Source organism: Maylandia zebra, linkage group LG15, assembly GCF_041146795.1.
Source record: "Maylandia zebra isolate NMK-2024a linkage group LG15, Mzebra_GT3a, whole genome shotgun sequence".
NCBI classification, from domain to species: Eukaryota; Metazoa; Chordata; class Actinopteri; order Cichliformes; family Cichlidae; genus Maylandia; species Maylandia zebra.
Window position 1 is genome coordinate 5,100,444 of NC_135181.1, and position 21,941 is coordinate 5,122,384.

General features: G+C 42.2%; 1 protein-coding gene and 1 long non-coding RNA gene across 2 annotated transcripts; both read right to left on the reverse strand.

The window, feature by feature from the left end:
* Positions 1–601: 601 nt before the first annotated feature.
* Positions 602–2,908, reverse strand: LOC143412580 (uncharacterized). The gene is made up of 3 exons (XR_013093095.1): positions 2,777–2,908; positions 829–879; positions 602–674 (listed from the first exon to the last, which is right to left on the reverse strand). It is a non-coding gene; the product is annotated as an uncharacterized LOC143412580 (long non-coding RNA).
* Positions 2,909–4,024: 1,116 nt separating this feature from the next.
* On the reverse strand, positions 4,025–18,283 carry LOC101478731 (E3 ubiquitin-protein ligase pellino homolog 2). Its single transcript, XM_004542102.3, has 7 exons — positions 17,927–18,283; positions 12,511–12,640; positions 9,840–9,941; positions 9,222–9,416; positions 8,434–8,619; positions 8,121–8,326; positions 4,025–7,951 (listed from the first exon to the last, which is right to left on the reverse strand). Exons 1-7 carry the CDS (start codon positions 18,004–18,006, stop codon positions 7,567–7,569), a joined length of 1,284 nt encoding a protein of 427 aa, XP_004542159.1. The 5' UTR covers positions 18,007–18,283; the 3' UTR covers positions 4,025–7,566.
* Positions 18,284–21,941: the final 3,658 nt, after the last annotated feature.

The following is a 21,941-nucleotide window of genomic DNA, read 5'->3' on the forward strand; positions in this document are numbered from 1 at the left end:
TGTGTTTGTGTGTGTGTGTGTGTGTGTGTGTGTGTGTGTGTGTGTGTGTGTGTGTGTGTCAGTGGTTTCCTGAGGAGTGCTGGCAGGTCTGTTTGGTGGTGCTACTGGTGGGATTTGTAGCACGTCAGTCTCTTGGTCTAAGATGAAACTGAGCCTCTCTCGCACTCACTGTGCGATCCCCACCTCTGCTGCCCGCTTCTTGTCCCGTCTCCCCCGCTCCAATAATTCATACAAATGCAGATTCCACATATAAGTGAACACACACGTGCATCTGCAGGAACGCCCCACACATACCCCCCAGTGTCCTCATCCCCGTAGTTATTAACCCTTGACACATAAATCCAAGGGTATGTGGGTGTGAGATATTAGCCCCGTGTGTGTGTGTGTGGGAGGGAGGATGGGGTTAATCTTTATGTAGTGGGGATCTTTCACACAAGATCACTCAATTTAAATAGAGTGGGAACACTTTGATGTCTCCAGCCCTCCCTTCTTCCTTCGTTCTCCAACTCTCATTCACCCCTCTAATTTGCTTCATGTTGCCCCCCTCTGTGCCCCTGCGATAAGGTGTAATGAGAAATGTTTTCGAAATGGCTCTCACCTACCATGCGACGCTAATTGAGCATGTGCTTGATACAGCCAAAAAGGAGAGCGCTCGTCTCTGACCGCTGACGTCGCTGAGGAGAAGAAAATGAGAAAAGGAGCATTTAGTTTTCCCCATTTTCCCCAGCCATGAGGCGACTGAATAAAACAAAACTGATGCATATGTTTGCATTAACTGAACCGAACAACCCTTCCCCCTCAAAGACACAAAGCAATGAGAGTACGTACCATCTTCATTAGTTGTCATTTACAGGGAATTACGGAGATGCCTCCTCAGGGCTGTATCAGGGAGGAAGAGAAGGAACTTTGGGAATATTTGAAAACAGAAATGTTTGGCCTATATTCATTTAGCATCAGAGGGAAGGCGCTACACATAAAAAAAAACAACATAACATAAAATACAAAAAAGATTCAACAGCAAACTGAGCAGAACAGAAACTAAAAGATGAAAAAAGCTAGTGTCACGACACATTTCGTTTAGGTTCCTTTCTCTGTCATATGTCAACACGTTCATCCACCCACATCCAGTCTGGGCCTCCCTCTCTCAAACTGGGATGTGTGAGGATTGCGTCCGTGGTGGTAGAGCGGGAGACCGCTTGGTGAGACTAAAACTGTGTGGATTACCAATCCACTGCCACAGCGTCACCTCCCTAACAGGATAACACCGCATAATAAACTCCATAAAATAATCAAACTTATTACAACTCTTAACCCCTGTTTAATACAGTCAGCTCAGCTTACGTGTGTTGGTATTCACCACTAGTCGAGCCACAAAAGAGAATAGTCTTATAAGACCAGAGAACACAGGACAGCATATTGTGATGCCTTAATATTGGCTTTAATTGGATTTGTAAATTATGTGGCTAAATTAGCACTTTTTGCTGCTTGGGGATTTAGTGAAATGTGTAGCAGGAAAGGAAAAAAAAGGGGAAAGTCTTAAAGTTAATTAATCATCTGTGGCTCCAGATTAATTAAAGTTTCCCAGTGTTTGTAGTTAATGGGGAGATTGATGGAACAATGGCTTGAACGCCCCCTGCCTCCTCGAGAGCAGAGAGCTGAGTCCACAGAGACGTACTTCAGAGCCTTTGATTATCACACATCCTCCACACACACATATGTACACATGCATGAAAACACACACACACACACACACACACACACACACACACACACACACACACACACACACACACACACACATATATATATATAAATACACAGAGACCGGAGAGTCCCCTTCAAACTTCCTAGTCACAGATATCATTACTCCCATTGAGGGATTCACATTAATTAGCTGGGATCAAAACCTACAAATCCCCCCACTGAGAATTCCTCTGTTCGCCTAAACTATACCTCCATCATTTATGCCACATCCCCTGACACACAACCACATACAGAATACAGCCAGATATCCCTGTTAGTGGGCCAGGGGTAAAAACAAGCTGTTGGGCACCCTTTCGCTGTCCCTATCCTTCCTTGTTCAGCTGTTTTAAACTTATTCAAATCCATTACAAGTTTAACCTGTACCATACACATTACCAGCAAACAGCTTTCTCCACCTAATAGCCAGCTCAGTACGCATTTAATGTATTCAAAGGTTGTAGTTGAGCAAAAATAAGGGACAGTAGACTTAACTATGGAGAGAAAAGCATTATGGGAATTCTGCAGAGGCTTAGGAGGATGCATGTGAGTGCATTCTAGGAAGCCATCAGTGCACTGCCCAGTGATAACGATGCTATGTTTAGGATACTTGCTGGTTGAAAAGTTAGCTACATGAAAGGATCTGCAAGCTATATGTATGCATACTGACAGACTGTATGTTTGTGTATCTTTTATATAAAATCTGTAGCTGTTTCACATATTTTTGATAGTGCCCCCAAAGTGGTACTAGACAGCTAGATAACATATTAGCACCTACATGCAGAACATACATACTACCATGCAGTAGTATGCTGGGACCTTCACAGTGATCAGGTCACAAATTCAGGTCCCAACTTTCCAATATGAAATATTTTGCTTACTATTTGTTAAGCACTAAGTTATGGTTAATCAAAAAAAATTAAAAAAAATGAAAGGATAAATAAATCTTGGCTACATTTATAGGATCATGTTTGGTTTAAAAGGCGCCGTTTGACAACTTGAAGCACATGTTATGTAGCTCCTTTTTACAGCTTACCACATTTACCAGTCATAGTGCAAAAGATAGATGCAGCTCCTGTGATGTCACCCATTGGTTTGTGAAGTTCTGGTCTCAGACGAGAGTTGAGCATTTTCACCATCACCATCTTGATGTTTTTGAAGCCATATATGATAGTGGCGGGTCAGAGGGCAGTTTCTATATGCGTTACAGTCTTTTTGCAACCACGTGTATCGCCCCCTGGTGGTTGCAAAAAAGAATCCAGGTTACAGGTTCTTATGCACAGATCACTTTTCAGACCCAAAGGTAACGTCCATCGTTTAATGATTTTATATGCTTTTTGTCACATGACCACCAGAGGTCTTACACATAGTTTGGCTTGTTTTCTTTTCATCGGTGGTTACTGTTTGGATAAAAACTTCCAAATGAGGCTGTAGAGTGGATTACTTACTGGTTATACAGTAATAGCAGCAACCAGCCTGCTGAATGGGTCATCTGATGTGTCTTAGGCTGGGATATCATCTAGATGCCAGATCCCTCAAGCACATCTCTTACTTTGACTATTTTTTATGTCATTACAGTGCATCTGGTGCAAGCATCGAACATTAAATGCATCACATTGATGTTCTAAAGTGAACTGCACTCAAACCAATGGACAAAGAGAACTGGTAGTGAATTTTCTCTTTCTGCAAAGTTGGCGTTTTTGAGTGTACGGAAATTTTCTTCTAAAAAATGTGCCTATGATTAAAATTAAGAACATATTGCCGCTCATGAGATGAAAATTGTAGTGCATGCACCCAAATTAAAACTGTGCATACCGTCTCTCGAGTTTTAGCAGTCTTTGGGTTTTCTCTTTTCCTGCTTTGAAAGACTTTAAATGTAGCGTGTCGGCACGACACCCGTGAAAAACTTTTATTCAAAAGCAGAAAGCCTCCTCCTCATGGTTGAAGTGACATAATTTCTGTACAAACTCCTGAATAACACCACTCCACGCAGGGCTTCGGGAGCCTTTCACCAGGCACCCTGAATTCTTTGCAAAGTCTTTTATATTTCTGCTTGAAATCAAGCCGCCTGTAATTTTGCCGGCATTTGCAGCTCGTTATCACATTTGCGCGGTGATGTACCGTACTCGACTGCCAAAAGTGCTCATAAAACAGATGATTATTTAAAACAGGTGATGCAACTCAAAGCAACCCTGCTCATGGTGTGGAAACCTCGGAGCTGGTAGAGGGCGCCCTCTGCTGGAGCCTTCTTGTTTCCCTTGTTAAACAGAAAGGACAGCACGGCAAACTTTGAACTGGTTTATTGACATGTGTATAGCGATTGTCTGTGCACCGGACGATTACAGAAGAATATGTTATAAAATAATACAAAATAGCTGTACACAACACAGATTATAGTTAAAGGAATGCATTGTTAACTGTGAGGTTTTATGCTGTATTATACATATCAGCTACTCACTCGCCTATGATGAGACGAGCTCATAAGTTGAGGAAGTTGAGGTTTGGCCATCTGGTTATGAAGGTCAATTAATAGATATGATAACAAACGAAGTTAGGGAAGAGCTGATGATGTTACTGGTGGTATCAAACAACCTGATGCTGAGCTAAAATACTTAGTCTCTAATTTTTTAACTAATACTAAAATCTAAAACTCAAAAAAAGTTACATATGGATGTCCATAACCCAAAGTGAGTCATAGAATAAAACAAAAAGAAAACTCAAACAAATATTGTACGTTAGCTCATAAACTAGAACCCAGTGGGGGTGCTGCAACTGTTCTCCATCCACATGCCAATGGTGTTACATGTTGTACTGTATATATGCATATCTCTCTCTCTATATATATTTTGTCAAAAGCAAGATTCACTGGATTTGGTGTGATTTGCGAAGGCCAGCTAATACACATGATTTCATTGCCTGTTTCATGAGACCCGTAAGTGGTTGACCTGTGGTGATCTACCCGACTGTTTGCCCTCTAGAATTTGGACATAAGATGTGGCTGCTCTCACATCGAACGCCTTAATCTGGAACTTTTTTTCACTCAAAGTGCCTTTTATCAGGCATCTTTCAGCTGTGACTCTAAAATCCTTAATCCTGAGCAACAGTAACACAACCCTCATCCACCACACTACAAATCTTATATTTAGACTTTAAAGGAGACCTATTATGCCTTTCCTCTTGTTCTGTCATACACATGCTTATACAAAAGTGGATGTTGATATTAAAAATGGTCGACCTTTCAAATAACGAGGTAAAGCTTCAAACGACCCAAAAGGCTCTGTTTTCTTCTACATCTGCGCCCATATGATTACGGTCATCTCAGGAATTCAGCTCTAACAATGAGACCAGGAGCCCCACCCACCCTCTGTTTAAACAGTCTTTGAGTGAGGGGCAGCCAATCAGAATAAAGTTAAAAGCGTGGGCGGGGAGCCAAAATGGCTTTTATTCACACAATAAATGAACTGAGTGGGCTGTCAAGGTAAATAAGGATTATTCTGAACTGTGAACCATGCAAAGCTACTGAAGAAGCATAAGGGGTCCCCTTCAAATGGAAAACATGCTGTCTTTCATTAGCTTTAAATGCTCCATGACGGGTCCAAATACAAAATGTAAACAAGTATCGATGTGAATGTCTTTCTGTGATGAATTGGTTTGGTGGAAAATATTAGCATAGTAGTACAAAGTGGGATTCAAGAGGTCTCATTCACAAAGATCGTGGATCTATCAAGTATGAGGATCTATTTAGGCGCTCGTTCTTTTTTCCTCTTGCTTTAAAGCCCACCTCCCCCAAAAAACAACAAAAACAAAACAGAAATGCTGCAGTTTTTAACCAACGAAGGACTCGGAAGACAGCTCAAACGTTCTCAGCATGAATTGCAAGTTGGCGCTCCACCGTGCAAAGTTTTCGAGTACGTGTACGTGTAGTGTACATACTGTATGTGTACGTTCAGCACATGCAAGCTAGACACAATTTTTTCACGTGAGTGTATTTCTTTCTTTTTTTTCTGTTTTTTAAATCAGTTATGTCTTTCATACTTGAGGCTATTATTGAATTTACTTGTTGAGCTAGTTCACCAAGCTACACCTAATATTCAGTTACAAAAATAGTATCACAATATAGACCATTCAATATGAGCACCAGGGAAGGCTAAATATAGCCCAAAGTATTTTGGCTACATTCATTGTCTGGGCAATGTTTTACGGTAGCAGAGTGTGTGTGAAAGTGTGTGTGTTCGTTAGACACAGTGTTGGCAATGTTTTCTCACTCACAAGCTCCCCTACATCTACCGCACGATTATATCTCGTAACATACACAACTTGCGTACGTACACTGAGTAACAACAGTTAACTAAAACCAATTGTCAGATAGAAAAATAGTTGCTGTATAATTTTTTTAAACACTGAACATCTAAAAGAATTCCTCCCACTTCCCCAAATAAAACCCTCCCCGTTTCCTAACAAAATAGTTTTCTTTGAAACAATAACCCAAAAAAAATGTTTTGAGGTTACACAAGGTCAAGCCTACTGACACTCCATCACACTACCATACACCCTGTTTAACATAATTCAGAAACCAGAAGTGTGTTCAAATTAACAAAGAACAAGCTGGATAGTTTTGCAGCATTACCAGCACAGTAAAGAAATGATAGAATTAGTAATTAAATATGGATCAGGCATTAAGTCTTTCAAATCTGCAGCTTGTGGTATCACTCATATTCTCTGGTCTATGACCCCCAATTTGGAAATAAGTCACGGGATTGAACACGCCTCTGGTTGAGCCCTTTACCTGGAAACCATTTCAGCCACATTTGAATTGGACTGCTGACCTAACACTTGGCTAAACATAGCATAACATCTAGCTTATCTATGGGAGTGCTATTATTGCTTCAGAGTTGGGAAGTGGAGTTCATACCCGGTTTTCATTCCAAGCCTTTGTTTATCCTTACCCTGCTTCATAATTAGGAAAAGATCTGCTGTAAAAGTACTGCAGTGTTCCCTCTGGCCCTTCGGAGCTAATCAAACAATCTGCAGGTTACTGTCCAAAGAATTACAACACATAGGGGTCTGTCATTAATGGGCAGTCTGTGCATAGATCTTACTCTACAGTGATATGTAAAGGACTCCAACAACATATGCTTCTAATTCCTTAACTTCAGAAATAGTTGTGAAGTTTTCCTTCATGGATCAGGAAGAGTGTTAAATGCTGTATGGAAGCACGAGCCACTGATCCCACATTATAATCATCAACCATCCGCAGTTAACAAAGCCCACTGAGAACACAGCTAGAAATATAAAACGGTTGCTAGTTGGTTACGCTTCATGTGAAAGGGTAGAAGATGAATAAGTGCAAAAGTTACTTGCATTTTATACAATGCATGGTGTTGAAGACTGACGAAAGTCATGTGGCTATCATTTGATAATATAGTTAAAATGCAGCATCATAGTTTAAGCTGTGAACGTGCAGCATCACTTCTGAGAGCTGTGTCTCGCTGAAAGACGAGTAATGACTGAAATCAACTGCCACTGTGTTCAGCTGGAATTAAAACCCTCTGACTCCTGCACGAGGGGGGCGGGAAATGGTTTAAAATTTAGAAAACACTTTGAATTGACAGCACTGATAATTCTGTCCTATTTTCTTGATCTTACACTAATCAGCAAGCCCTAAAGGATAAACAAAGGGAAGGATTTGTCAGCACTGAGCTACATTCAGTAACAGAGAGTGTTATTGTACAGAACACACACGCTTATCATACTGATCAACATTTGAACGCATGAACGCAGCTCAGGTAGCTTCCTGCTATTGTGGTTGTTGCTGAGAAGTGGTGATTAGTCGATGGGGCCCTGGAAGATGAGCCGTGTCCAGCCGGGGGAGCTCAGGGCAGTGGAGCAGAAGGGGCAGACAGGTCTGAAGGCATGCGTCCCATGGGGCAGAGGAGTCTCAGCCCAATACTTGGCTGTCCTCTCTGAGCAGACGTGGCCACATGGCACAAAACCGTGAGTGGGGGCTCCGGCATCCACATACACCGCAGGCTCACAGCCCAGCCACAGCGGCACGTAGGGACCCACGCTCCTGCACAGGGGACATTCTCGCCGGGTGGTGGAGCCTTCACCCTCTCCTGGATCTTCCTCTCTCTCCGATCTCTGGCCCCAATCGTGGCGTCCGTGGACGTGGCCACAGGCGAGGTAGACCCAGGGTTGACGCTCTTCAAGGCTGAAGTTAAATAAAGTGTACCGATATTTTAAAGAAAATTTTTTAATGCATGCGTGTGTAACAAAATAGAAAAACCTGTGAAGAATTTTCTCCTAAAATTAGTAATTGGAAATAATCCGTTTTTAAATAAATAACAAGACCTTAATTTAACCATCAGTGTGGCCCTGACCTATGACTGCGTGGAAGGCTGGGGAACGCCAGTGTGCTGAGGCCGACGGGACACTGGGGCCGGGATGCGTTAAGCTCCTGACGAAGCGCCTCCAGGTGACGCAGAGTGGGAGAGCGCATGAGCCCCTCACCGGTGCGCCACAGCAGAGTAGCACCACAGAGATCGACGAGCGACCCGTCACGTAGTGCGCTGCTCTCCCCCTCCGCCTGAAGTGACGCACAAACAGATATTTGTGTACAATAAAAGGCAAACACAGACCCCGAAAGTTCACTGAAGAAATGTAGATATGGTAACCAAACCTGCGGCAACTCACCAGCGTCCCCCTGCTGGGTCCAGACCGTGTCTCCCGCAGCGCATAAACATCTCCACAGACGGAGATCTCCCTCCACAGGCCTTGCTTGGGATCCTCTGGGAAGCCCTGTGGGTGCATCACTAGCACCCCATTAGTGGTGAGGCCATCCATATGCCCATCAGGATTTTTCCATTTGGTTGCTTTCTCCTGTGGCAGCAAAGACATTAAAACATAATATTGATATGTTTCAGAAAGTATTTTTATTGTGTCAATCATACTGTTATTCCCAGCATGAAGAGTGCTGCTCTCGTCTTACTTTCAAATACAGGCAGTCCAAAAACACAGGGAAAAAAGACTTTGCAGTTAGATCTTCAGTGCATCACTTTCTACAACAGAAGTCCCACAGCACTGTGCAAAAGTCTTTGGCCACCGCATCATTTTGCAAGGAAAATGGGTACAGCAATTTATTGAGATGTGCAAATACACATGGAAACACATGGACAACGCACCCATCCCTTGCAGGCAGGTGCTTTTCTATGCTTGAATGATTCATAGGTCAGTGTTAAGTGGCGTAACATACAAAGCAACACTCTCAAAATGGTCAGGTACAAGGAATGGACTGAAAATGAGTGAAAGCTAGTCAAACACTGCAATTTTTATCAGATCGTTTCATGGAAAGTTAAGCTCTCTTAAATCATCAGGATGTGTACAGTAGACAAGAAACTGGGACTCAGTTAGATTTTTCAATAACTTAAAATCTAAAATATTCTGTTATTAGAAACCTGTTGCTGGAGTATGAGTCTACTCACCCCTAAGAAAATATTTTTGGAGGAGTCAAAGCCTGCAGCATAGATGCGTGCAGTGTAAGGCGGGTTGCGCTCGCACACTATTCTGCAGGCAAAACGGGAAATGGTGCTGGGAGCAATGGAAGGATCTTCGCCTTCCTTTCCTCCAGAGGTGTCTGTTACCACAAAGTCAATAGGACTCTCTGTGGAGCGTCCAATCTGCAGGGGACAGCACAGAAAAATACTATTTATTAACTGAAACAAATGTCTCATTAAAATGTTATTGGTAAGCAGAGCTATTTCTTTTAAAGCATCAGTGCTCATAATTTTATGGCTTTGAGCTATCTGGGCAAGATGGTTCATTTTTATGTTTAAAAAGATCTGTAAGAGCAATAGAAAAGCACAAGCGTGTGCATAAAAATAGACTTTCTTGGAGCTATGACGTAAATCTCTTTATTTTTAACACTTAATGGTCCCAGTTCTGAACCAAAATAATCTACCCTCCTGTAGAAATGACTTTGATGGGATTACATAACAGTTGGAAACTTGCACATGATCGCACTTCTTGGAGTACATTTTGCTGTGAATCCTCTCATCACTCAAAAGAAAATAAAAGTTGACTTTGTTTGCTTGCTGTGTTACCTGGAACATGTCTGTGTTGTTGTCATGGCAGTACTCCACCACCACGGTCTGGTTTCGGGACAGGGTGAAAGAGATGCTGTGCTGCCCCCTGCTGTGCACCGCCTGCAACAACAACAACAGCAACAACTTGTGGTACAGCAGTCATTTTCTGGAAGCTTCTTTCTTTTCATTTAACCACCCATATTCTTAAGTAAAACACACAGTTATAAGCAAATAAAGTATATCTACATTTTTGTTTTTAAAGGCGCCTTTAAATTCAAACAGTTTGTGCAAAGGGACTGGCATTTATACAACACTTTTCCAGTCTTACCACTCCAAGCATTTTAAACCAACAGTCCCCAACCCCCGGGCCACGGACCGGTACTGGCCGTGAGTCATTGGAACCGGGCCGTGAGAGTTGTGAAATTGATCGGTTTTAGGGTTTTTATCGTCAACTCGGTTTTCCTGGGTCTTTTCCCCATGTGTTATGAATAAATCTTCTTTTTTTGCTACCGGTACTGGTTTTATTTTGTTGCGGCACCTTAAAGGCCGGTCAGTGAAAATATTGTTGGACATAAACCGGTCGTGGCACAAAAAAGGTTGGGGACTGCATTTTAGACTACAAGCCACATTTACCCATATAATCATACAACCTAACTTATGTCTTTGGATTGTGGGTAAAAGTCAGAGAACTCTCGCAGACCCAGGAAGAACACGCAAACTCCACCTCACCATGATTCGGGAACCTTGTTGTGAAGCCAAAGTGCTAACCACGGTACCATCATCCAACATTAAGAGCAGCATTTAGCAATGACGTGCTGGTCTTCTACTAAGCGCCAGACAAACAGATCAGCCGGTGGATGTTGATCTAATATAGATACTGGATGACGTGTCTGCTGATATAAAAGCCTTTCTTTGTTGTGTTGGAAATTGCTGAATAAGATGCTTGGAAGAGTCTAGACATGGTGTCATCACACAGATTCTCTTACAGAGTCAGCTCTCAGCACAGCACATGTAACAACACAGCAGAACAGATGGTGGTGTGGTGTGGGTTTCATGGTAAGTTGTTAACCAGTTTGTGTAATACAATCCCACAAATCTGATCACTCTCATGTTCAGCTTCATTAAGTACACCACTGAAATCAAATATAATACGACAGCTCTGACACAAATTTGACACTGTCAAAAATTCCCAGGTTTTGAGATAGTTCTATGTTTTTTCAGATCACATTAGGTGGTGGTGATGAACATGACAGCATTACTTTTAGGTGGTCCTGAATGTTTGCCTCGCTCCATGGGGATATTATTTAGTGTGGCTCTGCGGCTTATAGCAGACTTCCAAAAAACAGCAAGGAATACTGCTTTCAGTGGCAGTCTAAGACTGCTGGGCCAGGAACTTTCTGGTGGACAGCTGAATGGTGTCAAGGAGAGCCAAAAAACCAACTCTGCCAGTGAGCCAGGTTGGCCCTGCCACATGGTTTTGGCCCCAGTATACTCGCCACATTGGTGCACTGTTGGTAACATTATCACACAGCCTCTTCCATTTATGGTCCCTGTTACAGTGCAGATACCTGCTGCAATATTCTCCTGAACAACAGGTGTCAGATGTCACAAAACCTCATATAGGAGGAGAAGAAGTCAAAACAAGAACCAAGAACCAAAGAACAGCCAAGTTTTTCTCCACAAGGTCTCATCTTTTCGTGGCTCAAGAGTTGGGAGTTCGCCTTGTTCGAGCCCCGGCTTGGACAGTCTCGGTCGTTGTGTCTTTGGGCAAGACACTTTACCCGTTGCCTACTGGTGGTGGTCAGAGGGCCCGGTGGCGCCAGTGTCCGACAGCCTCGCCTCTGTCAGTGCGCCCCAGGGTGGCTGTGGCTACAATGTAGCTGCCATCACCAGTGTGTGAATGGATGGATGACTGGTTGTGTAAAGCGCTTTGGGGTCCTTAGGGACTAGTAAAGCACTATACAAATACAGGCCATTTACCATTTCAGATTGTTGCAACTTCTTCCTCTGTAAACTCTGTGAATCTCTGAGCTTCTGTGCTAATGTATGATAAAAATGGCGGTACAACCAACACAATCTTACACTTGTCTCTTCAATTAAGCTGCAGCAACTGCAGCTGCGAATCTGAAGTTTAATGTTAATAATTTGTCATACAGTGCTTTTTGTCAGGTACTGCACAGACGTTATAATGGGACCTTAACAGTGACTGAACTTTCAAAATAAAAGTAAGTGGCTTTTCAACTGGTATTCTGATCATAGGTGGTACTGTTATCTTAAATTAAATAAATAAATAAACAATACTGTTGGTTATTGTTCATATACTTGAAAGACCAGCCAAGCAAAGTCTCTGTGTGGGAAAAAAATATCCATCCAAAATAATATAAATGTTGGCCGATTTATTGATACCTGAATTTTGTACTAGCTAAAAACAGTATCCAAGCAGTAATCAGTATCAGTCATCTCCAGATTAAAATCTTAATTCAGCTCAAGTTTTTTACATGCAGCATCTTTCAGTACATCAAACAGCCTTATGTAGGATGACACACACACACACAGACAGACCACATAAACCTGTCTTCATGATTAGTCATCCTTCCTCTGGCACACAACAGGGGTTACAGGAAGGAAACTCATGTTACACAATGATGAAAACTATAGCACACACACACACATGCGCATGGACACGTACCTTGCTGTCCTGTGGTGTATTGAGGATGTGCACAGCACTGGGCTTGACACCGTTGGCCTTGGCCCTTCGGTACAGAGCAAAGCGGCTCTTTCTGCGCCCACGGTCTCCGTTTGGAAGGGAGCCATTGTAGCTGGAGGAAGATAAACAAACACAAGAACATGACGAAAAATATCTACTGAAACCAACAAATGATGTTTAAGTAATCTAATTTGGGCTGGAATACAGGCGACATCTAGCTTTATTGAGAAAGCCTAATTGTGTTAAAAACACAGTTATCTTGTTTGCATACTTATCATAAGTCATCACTTAAATGACACTGAAGCTGCCAAGATGTCAGGAAAATAACGGCAATTAAAGTGCAAGCTCAATTAATTATGTGCATCTTTACAGCAATACCGCTGCTCGCTCGTTTGAAATGAATTAGAGCAGCACATTCAGGCCACTCGTGATTCATGTTAAACTGCTGAACCTCAATGAGAAAGACAACCTGCACTTGATCTGACTCACTCGGCTTGTCCTTAAGGCCCACGTTCACTAAAGAAGAGCTCGCTCTTCATCTAACCTCTTACAATATAAAGCATCTTCAGCAAGACAGATTTATTTTCATCACACCATTGCCCAATTACATTAACCATAAAGAGTTGAGTAAGTGGTCTGGAGAGGATACTGAATAATACTTTGAAGCTTTGTGTTCATTAATAGCAAGCAGATATGATAGGTTCTTTCAGAGGGTGGTAAATAACATAGTCCAGCCCATTACTGTTTTATAACTCAATATAAGGCTTTTAAATGAAAATCCTTCTGACACCTTAACTAAGATATTGAATTTGTCCTCAATGTTTTCTGTAGCTGGGTCAATGTAATTTCTTTCACAGCTTGAGTTCACAAAAAAGGCAGTATGTAAGGCTTGTGACTAATGAGCAGGACATGTTTCTTATTAAAAGCATTCAGAGGAAGTCCTGCAGGCAAGACTCACAATTTTGACAATAACCATCTTCACTGCTCCCCACAGTTGATGGGATGAAAAGCCATCTGGTCTGGTTTTCTTCTGACTTTTGGTCTTGATTTGAGTACAAAAGGAAGCACTGCCTACTTTTTGAGTGTCAGTAAAGTGTAGCTCTGACACTGCGATGAATTTACAAAAGGAATGAAGAAAGATGATTTAAGTGACTTTGCAAGTGGCATGTTCTAGACGGGTGGTCTGAGTATTTCAGAAACTGTTGATCTGCTTGGATGTTCCCACACAGCCATCTCTAAGTTTAACTGAGAGTGGTCCAAAAAAGGGAAATATCTGATGAGGGGCAATTCTCTGGGATGAACAATGCCTTATTGATACCACTCACAGGAGTATGGCATAGATGCATTCAGATTGAGTCGGTAACAGTAATTCAAATAAGCACTCAATACAACCAAGGTATGCAGAAGAGCATCTCTGAATGCACAACATATTAAACTTGAAGCAGTTGGAAAACCACATTGGGTGCCACTCATGTGAGCTAAAGCTTTATTTAGACCTCTGCTAGAAATGTATGTCCTAACTTACGTAATAATTGGAAACTCATTTCACCCCTACACCACAACCTTTCACGCCATTTAAGTCTTTTGTATCCATCAACCCAATGTGTAGGCACATTTCTCAGAGGTACACATCAGGTCGGTGCGTAGGGTTATAACAAGGTTCCAGTTATGGCGTAAGTTACAACATAAATCTGACGTATAAGTATAATTAACACGTAAGAATGGAAAACTGAGTCTATAATGTCCACAAGCTCACTGAAAGTGGAAAACAGAAGACTGGAGTCTCAATTTTACAGCGACATTTAGATGATAGGGTCAGAATCTGCCATTAACATGTTGGTAATGGATCCATCCTGCCTTGTATCGATGGTTCAGGTTGGTGGTGGTATAATGATGTGAGGGATACGTTCTTGACCGATCAGTATCCCTGTTAAAATGCCACAATATACCAGAATATTGCAGCTGACCATGTCCATCCCTTTATAATACAGTGTACCTATTTTCTGATGGCTGCTTCCAGCAGGATAACACAAACTATGCTAGAAAGGTAAAATCATCTCAAACTGCTTCCTTGAAATCGGAATGCACCGATCCAATATTAAGATCCAATATTATTAGTCTGACAGCCCCCCCCCCCCCCCCAAAAAAAAACAAAGCAAACAAACAAAAAAACTGGTCTGGTTACTGGTCTGGATATTGGTTATACTGAACTGATCTGTGGTCTGATACATTCATTTCAGTTCACTATGGTTCTGTGTTTACTTCCTCAATAGACAGCAGCAGCTAGCAGCAGAGCTAATGTAGCATGGAGCGAGCAAACACCAGAATGTCAGCAGTTTGGAGGCATTGCAACAGCTTCGGTCTCTAAATTTGCAAAGTTGTTGTTTTTTTTTTTGCTGCAAACTGGGCTCAAGGTGACATGACTGACAACACCTGACAATGAAGATGCTTTCTGTCTCTTCCTTCACTAGTTTACTTTCACTCTCATTATATTCTGTCACCGACCATATCTAAGAAGCTAGAAGGACACTGGTTTAGTGTTACACCTGTTGGTAATCTTCTATTATACTTATGGTAACGTGACCTCTCCTGACAGCTCACAGCTGTGTGAGAGGATGAAAAGGGAAAACTGTTAATAACAGCAGTTTCCAGCAACCTAATGTCGCTCACTTGAATCACTCTAATATCACTTTGACATGAGCTCTCTGAAAATAAATTAGATGAACAACTTTAGCATATTTTTCATAGTTTTTCACTGCATTTACCCCAGGCCTGTTTTTATTTATTCTTTTACTATTTAATACTAACACTTCAATAAATTTGTATTCATGAAAAAATGTAAACTGTCTTTGATGGTTCAATCTGTGAGCTTGTCTAAGAGCAAGTTGATATTGTGCATTTCAATTCCATGAATCTCAGAACATAGATTTTCTGTGGTTGACAATCCTCAGGATAGAGCGGGAAAGGAAGGTGGGATGATGATGCTGAACAGATCAAGTATGTCACCTGGAAATACTACAAACAGGGCACATTCAACTTTGATTTTTTTTTTATGTGAAATCCAATTAAAGAGCATGACTCAATGCAAACCTGTACCCTTCCTGGCCTGCTCTGACAGTTCAAACTAAACTGTGACTAACAAGGAAAAGACTGGTGCAGGAATCACGGACACACAAGCACAGAGCTTTCAGGGCTTTGGCCAAAAGTCAGAGCACATAAAATAGGGCAAAGGATAAGAGGCTGCAGGAGATAGAGAAAAGGGTAGCAGGTTGGTCGAAATGGAGGCAGAAAAACAGTCAGAAGCTATCACAAGTTTTAGAGAAATAAGTGAATAAAATGAAGGATGGGAGATGGAGAACAGGGACTGAAAGATCACGCAAAGCAGAGGATTGAGGGGGAAAGGCCAGAAGGACAGCAGCTCTTTAAGATGCGTTTGTGGGCAGTTCAGCCTGCATCACAAATGTGCACACATCATAAGGCACTATATGAAATATTCACTCCTTCTGCCCCTCAACACGAGGTTTATTTTCGTTGAGGGCAAGTCACCAAGGAGGCCTGCCTCTGTGAAAGTCAGCACTCAGCAAAACACTGAATGGTCGGCTAGAGAAAGGGCTGGGTGATAGACAGAGGAATGAGACAGAGACCATATTGAGATAAGTTATGGAGGAGAATAGAAAGGTGTGAGAAGACAAGAGGGTGTTCGCATAGCGAATAGAGGGGGTTGCTGGACGGGACATGGTGGTGGTACATGGTGTCCAGAATAACTAAGGTGACGAGAGATAGCAGGCAAGCAGCCTCTGCAAAGATCACATGGCCAGCAGTGAAGTAGACATTGACCACAAGGGGCATGGGATCATCAAAGCTGACAGATGCAAAGCCAAACCACAGTTGCATAAAACATGGCCAGAAAATTATGAAATCTGACAGGAAGCAGTAAAAGATACAACCTGTTCTTACACTGCCTGCCTCCAGGCAAAATTACCTGCTGTATGTTTGAGAGCAATAAATTCCACAAATCCAAATGTAATATACCTGTGATCACCCATATAATAAAACAATTATTCACAATATTACTGTACCGTGTACTACTACAACCAGGCTGTGGCACTGGAAGATAGTTAATCAGCTTTATCTCTTTATCCTTGTCTGTCAGCTCTTTTTCAAAACCACAGACAGGTTACCAGTCTGGCAGGGCACAATCAAAACCGACTCTCAATCACCACAGCTTTGAAAGTGAGGTTGTACAAAATGCATTTTTTTAGCCATCGAGGAGGCGCATTTCGGCACACACTGCAGAGCACACTGGTGTTCAAGTTCCACAGCCAAAAAAAGGAAAAAAATTCTCAAAATAGGCATTCAGTTCTCACATCCTTACTCTGATGTGAGCGTGTAAAGGGCTGCTGTGTTCAAACGGACGTTAATCAGTATTCTAATGCAGGCGGGCTACAGCCTCCTCACTCTGTGTTCAGCTGGAGGGGAAGAGATAGGCCATTAGGTCAGTTATCTTTGGCATACACAGGAAGCTCTGCAGGGCAAAAGGGAGGCCTGTGTAAGGCTGTGTATATGATTGTGTATGTGTATATGTGTGTTGTAATTTCCTGGTCCTTGCAAACTGTGCATAGAGTGGAGCTGCAGGGCTGGAAGTGCTGTGGAAGCTGGTGGCTGTCATCAGCACATCCTGCCCACTCCTGTACTTGTGTGCGCTGGTGATGTAGAAGGGCTTTTCTCCTCCTCCGCCTCCTCCTCCTCCTTCCTCCCTCACTCCCTCCCTCCCGCCCTGGCATGGACGGTCATCTGGCTGAGACGTTTTATTAATTAGTAATACCAAACGAGAGCGCGACTATGACTATGAATATAAGCAAAACGCATTTTTCAGACGACGCTGTTTTCCTCCCTGCTACTTTTAGCGAGCACCGATCCAGCAAAGTATGACATCATTGGGATTTTCAGGTCTGAGCAATCCAGCGCTGCCACTACAACCATTGATGAAAAACCGGCTACATCCGTAGTAGCCTTATGTACTATGGCCAAGGCAGATGTTGCACCTTTACACTTAAACATGATGGAGAAACTATGCTGGGCTGTAGTTTGAGATAAAATGCCTTAAAAACTTACTTTTTAACATTACTACACAGCTACACCGGTGAGGGAAAACGACGACAATGTAACATAAATGAGAAATAAGCTAGAATCCCTTACTACGATTGATTTAATAACCCTAAAACAACCGTAAGCGCGATATATTTTGTAAGAGCAGTGGATTAAAGCTGAACTCGAACGTCATTTGCTGGGTTATTTGTGCTGGTGAAACCGCTACATATTTAAAGGTTAATTTGCCACTGGAGCTGTTCACCAAACGATATAATTTCACTCTAGCTTAAGGTTTTAAAAGACTTACCCCAAAATGACCAATTCGCCGTATTTTACCGGGTCTTTAACGGGCACATCATCATCTCCGTCTTTTTTCGGTGAATTCATCAGACTGGACTGGTCCAGATGGGGCAAAAAACGCGTCCAATTGCAATAGTGGTGAGATAAAACAATGCTAACACACTCGAAACTGTAGGGAAGTGGTTTTGGTTGTAGTCTACCAAAGTTTGGGCACTGTTGGGCAAAGTTTTTCCAGACTTCTAGGTGTTTTTTTCATTGTTTTGATCCGGTGAAGGAGCATCTTTTCGTGGCTTTAATGCCAGTGTGTAGCTAGTTTGTATCGCGACAAATCTGTTCAGTAGCAGGGGATACAACAACGGCTAACGGTAGGGAGTGGGCTGTACCATAAATTGGGGGAAGAGGATGCCATTCACAGCATATGTCGAAAAATTTGATAAAATTTACGCCCGTTGGGAAAAACGTGCAACTTCTCGATTGAAAATGCTGATAAAAACTTCACGTGCGATTATTAGATAAATAAATGCAGTTCAGCATTTAGAACGTAAAAGCGCCATGAACGTATCCACCCGCGGAATACGAATGGATGCATCCGTGATGTGAAGCTGGCTCCCCCCGATAGAATAAAATGAGCCATTTCGAAATCCACAGGAAGTACCCGCATCCCCCTGCCATACCGAGGGATTCTACTATATTTAAAGTAAAATACTACCTCACTGGATTTTTTTATTTATTTATTGGTATGGTCATAAGTGATGCTGATCTAACGGGCCATTATTCAGTCTGACGTAAGGAGGAGCTCCGGGGGGTGTGGTGGTGGAGCTAAGATGTGGGTCACCACTGCGCCCCAGACTACACCTTCCCCCCCGCTCCCTGGATTTCATGTGGGAGTCGGGAGACGGATATAGGACGGCTGGAACCCACGCGTGCATCCCTCTCTCGCTCTTTTCTCTCACACTGTAGTAAGGCATCATGTTGTGACCGCATGAGGGCAGTGCACTTGCTAAGTACAACTTTCCAGCCAGTAAAGTCTGAATGGTTTTTTTTGTGACTAATTTTCCAGTTTAAATATCACTTCTATTTACACGCACTGTCCAGTAATATAAACGAATGAACAGCTAAGCTTAGATATGACACCTCCACCCCACACCAACACATGAAAGCAAAACCTTTGCTGCAGGGGTTTTGAACAGAAGCCAGAGACACACTGATCAGCATCGTTGTCTTCATGTGGAGCAGTCCCCTTTTTCATGTTTGGCTTACTGGTGTAACATGTAGTAGCTTGCAGATAGAGTTGCAAGGCGAAACGGTATAGCACTCTGCATGACTCTGCAGTGTGTGGCAGTGTCGGGCCTCTTTTTACTGGATATATGGGACAGCAGTAAAACATTTGCATGTGCAAATTTACAGATGTTAACCTAATTGCTATGATAATAGTTTCAAAAGGTAATGACTGTGCCCTCAGTAACACATTTGCAGTGCTACAGAGCAGTGATGACACTGTATGTGGGTAATGACTCATGAATCAGCTTCAGAATTAACCAAAGCAAACAGCCACACCCTTATTTCATAATTGACAGCCCACAGCAGTCACAGAGTAACTGATCAACCAGCGTGAGCACTAAGTAATCTTTTGTATACTGGATATCAGAAGGTTAACCTCCAACATACTTTTCTTCTGAGATACAAAGTAGAAACTGGATGGACCAGATGTGCATGCTTCTCTGTGTGTTTGTGTTTGTGCATGTTTCAGTGTGAGTTTCTTCCTTTTCCACTGTGAGATTAAGGTCACACCCTCCTCAGTCTCTCCTGCCATCTCTCCCATATTCCCTGCTTTTTTCCTTCTGCTTCTTTATTTTTGTCTGCCTGTCCTTGTTCGGCTTCAGTTTCAGTATTAAACTAGAAAATATTTTTGTACTAATCCTCACTGTTCCTTTTAATTTACATAGTTTGTGGCCATAATAATCCATCAGCAGGACAAGGATCCAGTTTTCGCTGTCGGGATTATTTACCTGTCATGTCTAACCAGGAATTTAAGGAATGTTCTGAATGAATACAACCCCACTCCATGTCTGGTAATTGGCTGACTATGTTTAATGATCATGTAGTAATCCCCATCTGAGTGTTTTATCATTTTTACTGACGTCGCTGAACGATTGCAGCAACAGAACAGTAGGAGGGATTCATCTGCGTTTTAAAGGATACCGCAGAATAGATGTTTGTTGTCACGTAGAGAGCTGAAAAGGCACTCTATTAGTAAAGTGTCTCATTCACAGCATCATCCTGCTGCCACAAATAGAAGAGGAAACAGCAGAGGCCATGTTTCCATGACCTCATAGCCCCGTCATATTCGCCGAAGACAAACTGAACTCGTTTGACAGATTGGACGTGGCACTTTGATTGGCAGCCACTTTGCATTGTCAGTCAAACACATTGCCATGGGCTTATCACAGTATGCAGTCTTTTTTATATTCACAGCATAGAAAATGTACATTAGAAGTCAATATTACAAAATCGTTTGTGTCACCTACATTGGGGCTATTTATCTGTATCACGTGCGTAACAGGGTTAGTGGGCAAGTTATCCAGACACCATATTTGGTAAGCAAATTTCAGGTCAGCCTAATTGTGAACATGTGAAGTGCATTACTTCTGCTATCATTCTTCAGCTTTTGGCAGGCTGTATTTTCAAGTAAAGCAAAAAATAGAAATGGGGTGGTAGCTGAATATTTTAGAAGTGGATGTTTGAATAGAAGACACACCAGCATGAACCATTTTGGAATAGCTCTACGTTACTGTGTTCCAAATATCAGTGACTCTCCTGTTATACGCATATACCTCTAAAGTCAACAGAGCTCAATCCAATAGAACACCTGATACTGACACCGCTGTCGGTGTTTCGAATTAGGAGCCTAACTCTCATAGCTCAGAATGTGACTTATGTTTCCATGATTTATAGCCAGAGTCGTGTTCTGATTTCAACAATCTGCATTCAGTTTGTGCTGATCTAAAAAGTAAACATGTAAGTAGAAGAATGGTAAGTAAGAGATGGGATTCAAGACAATCAATTTGGACCACTTAGATGTGTTCCAGCCATCTGCTGCCAAGTCTTTGTCTATGTTGCCATAGTGATGTGAGCAAACAAAGAAAAGGTATTTCTGTCATTAAGCGACCCTGTCTTCGCTGTGTGTCGTAAGAACTTGTGAATTGGTGAAGCAGAGCCCTAAGCATTTGGGAATAATGCACACTAAACACAATGATCCTAATGTTTAATACAATTACAGTACATGATTTAGTTCGTAAGCTGTTAAATGCATTCATGTGTGCTGTGTGTCCTTTGGAACAGTCACCTACCTGTGATGCACAAGTGCACACATACCTGCTGGGTATGCGTGTATCTGTGTGTGTGAGAGAGAGAGACTGCACTCCCTTTACTTGATGAGGAGGCCATCTTCAGCACAGGGCTGACACGATATTGCAGATGGCTCAGCATATTCTTATTCTGTATGACAGGACAAATACACACCAGGCAGGGCTGGTGATTTTGTCCCCCCCCCCCGGAGCTGGACTAATTGCACACACAAGCAGGTTTGTTGCAAAATACTAAAAACTAACGTAATTATAAAGTGTGATATACTGTGTATGAAATAGCTTTAACAAGCTGTTATATAGTCGTACAGTTTGTTTACAAATGCTTTTTTTTTAGGCCAGCTGGTTCAAAGCAAGACAAAGAAAGATTATATAGGATCATGTGATTAACAAGAGATAAGGAAGTCACTGAAGATCTCACAGAAACAAATCATAGATGGACCAAATAAACCTGCTGTGCATGTGACAGGATTAACCTTTGAAATCAGTGGGTTAAGCAATCTGCACTTCAGCATTTTAGTCTGAGAACTGTATTAAATCCCAACGTGCAAAAGGGATTAAATAAATGCAACATTTTCGAGAAAAACCATAAGGTTAACCTAAGTGAACAGAGCAGTTGTACACATGCAAATTGCACAGTCAGCCACAACAATCAAA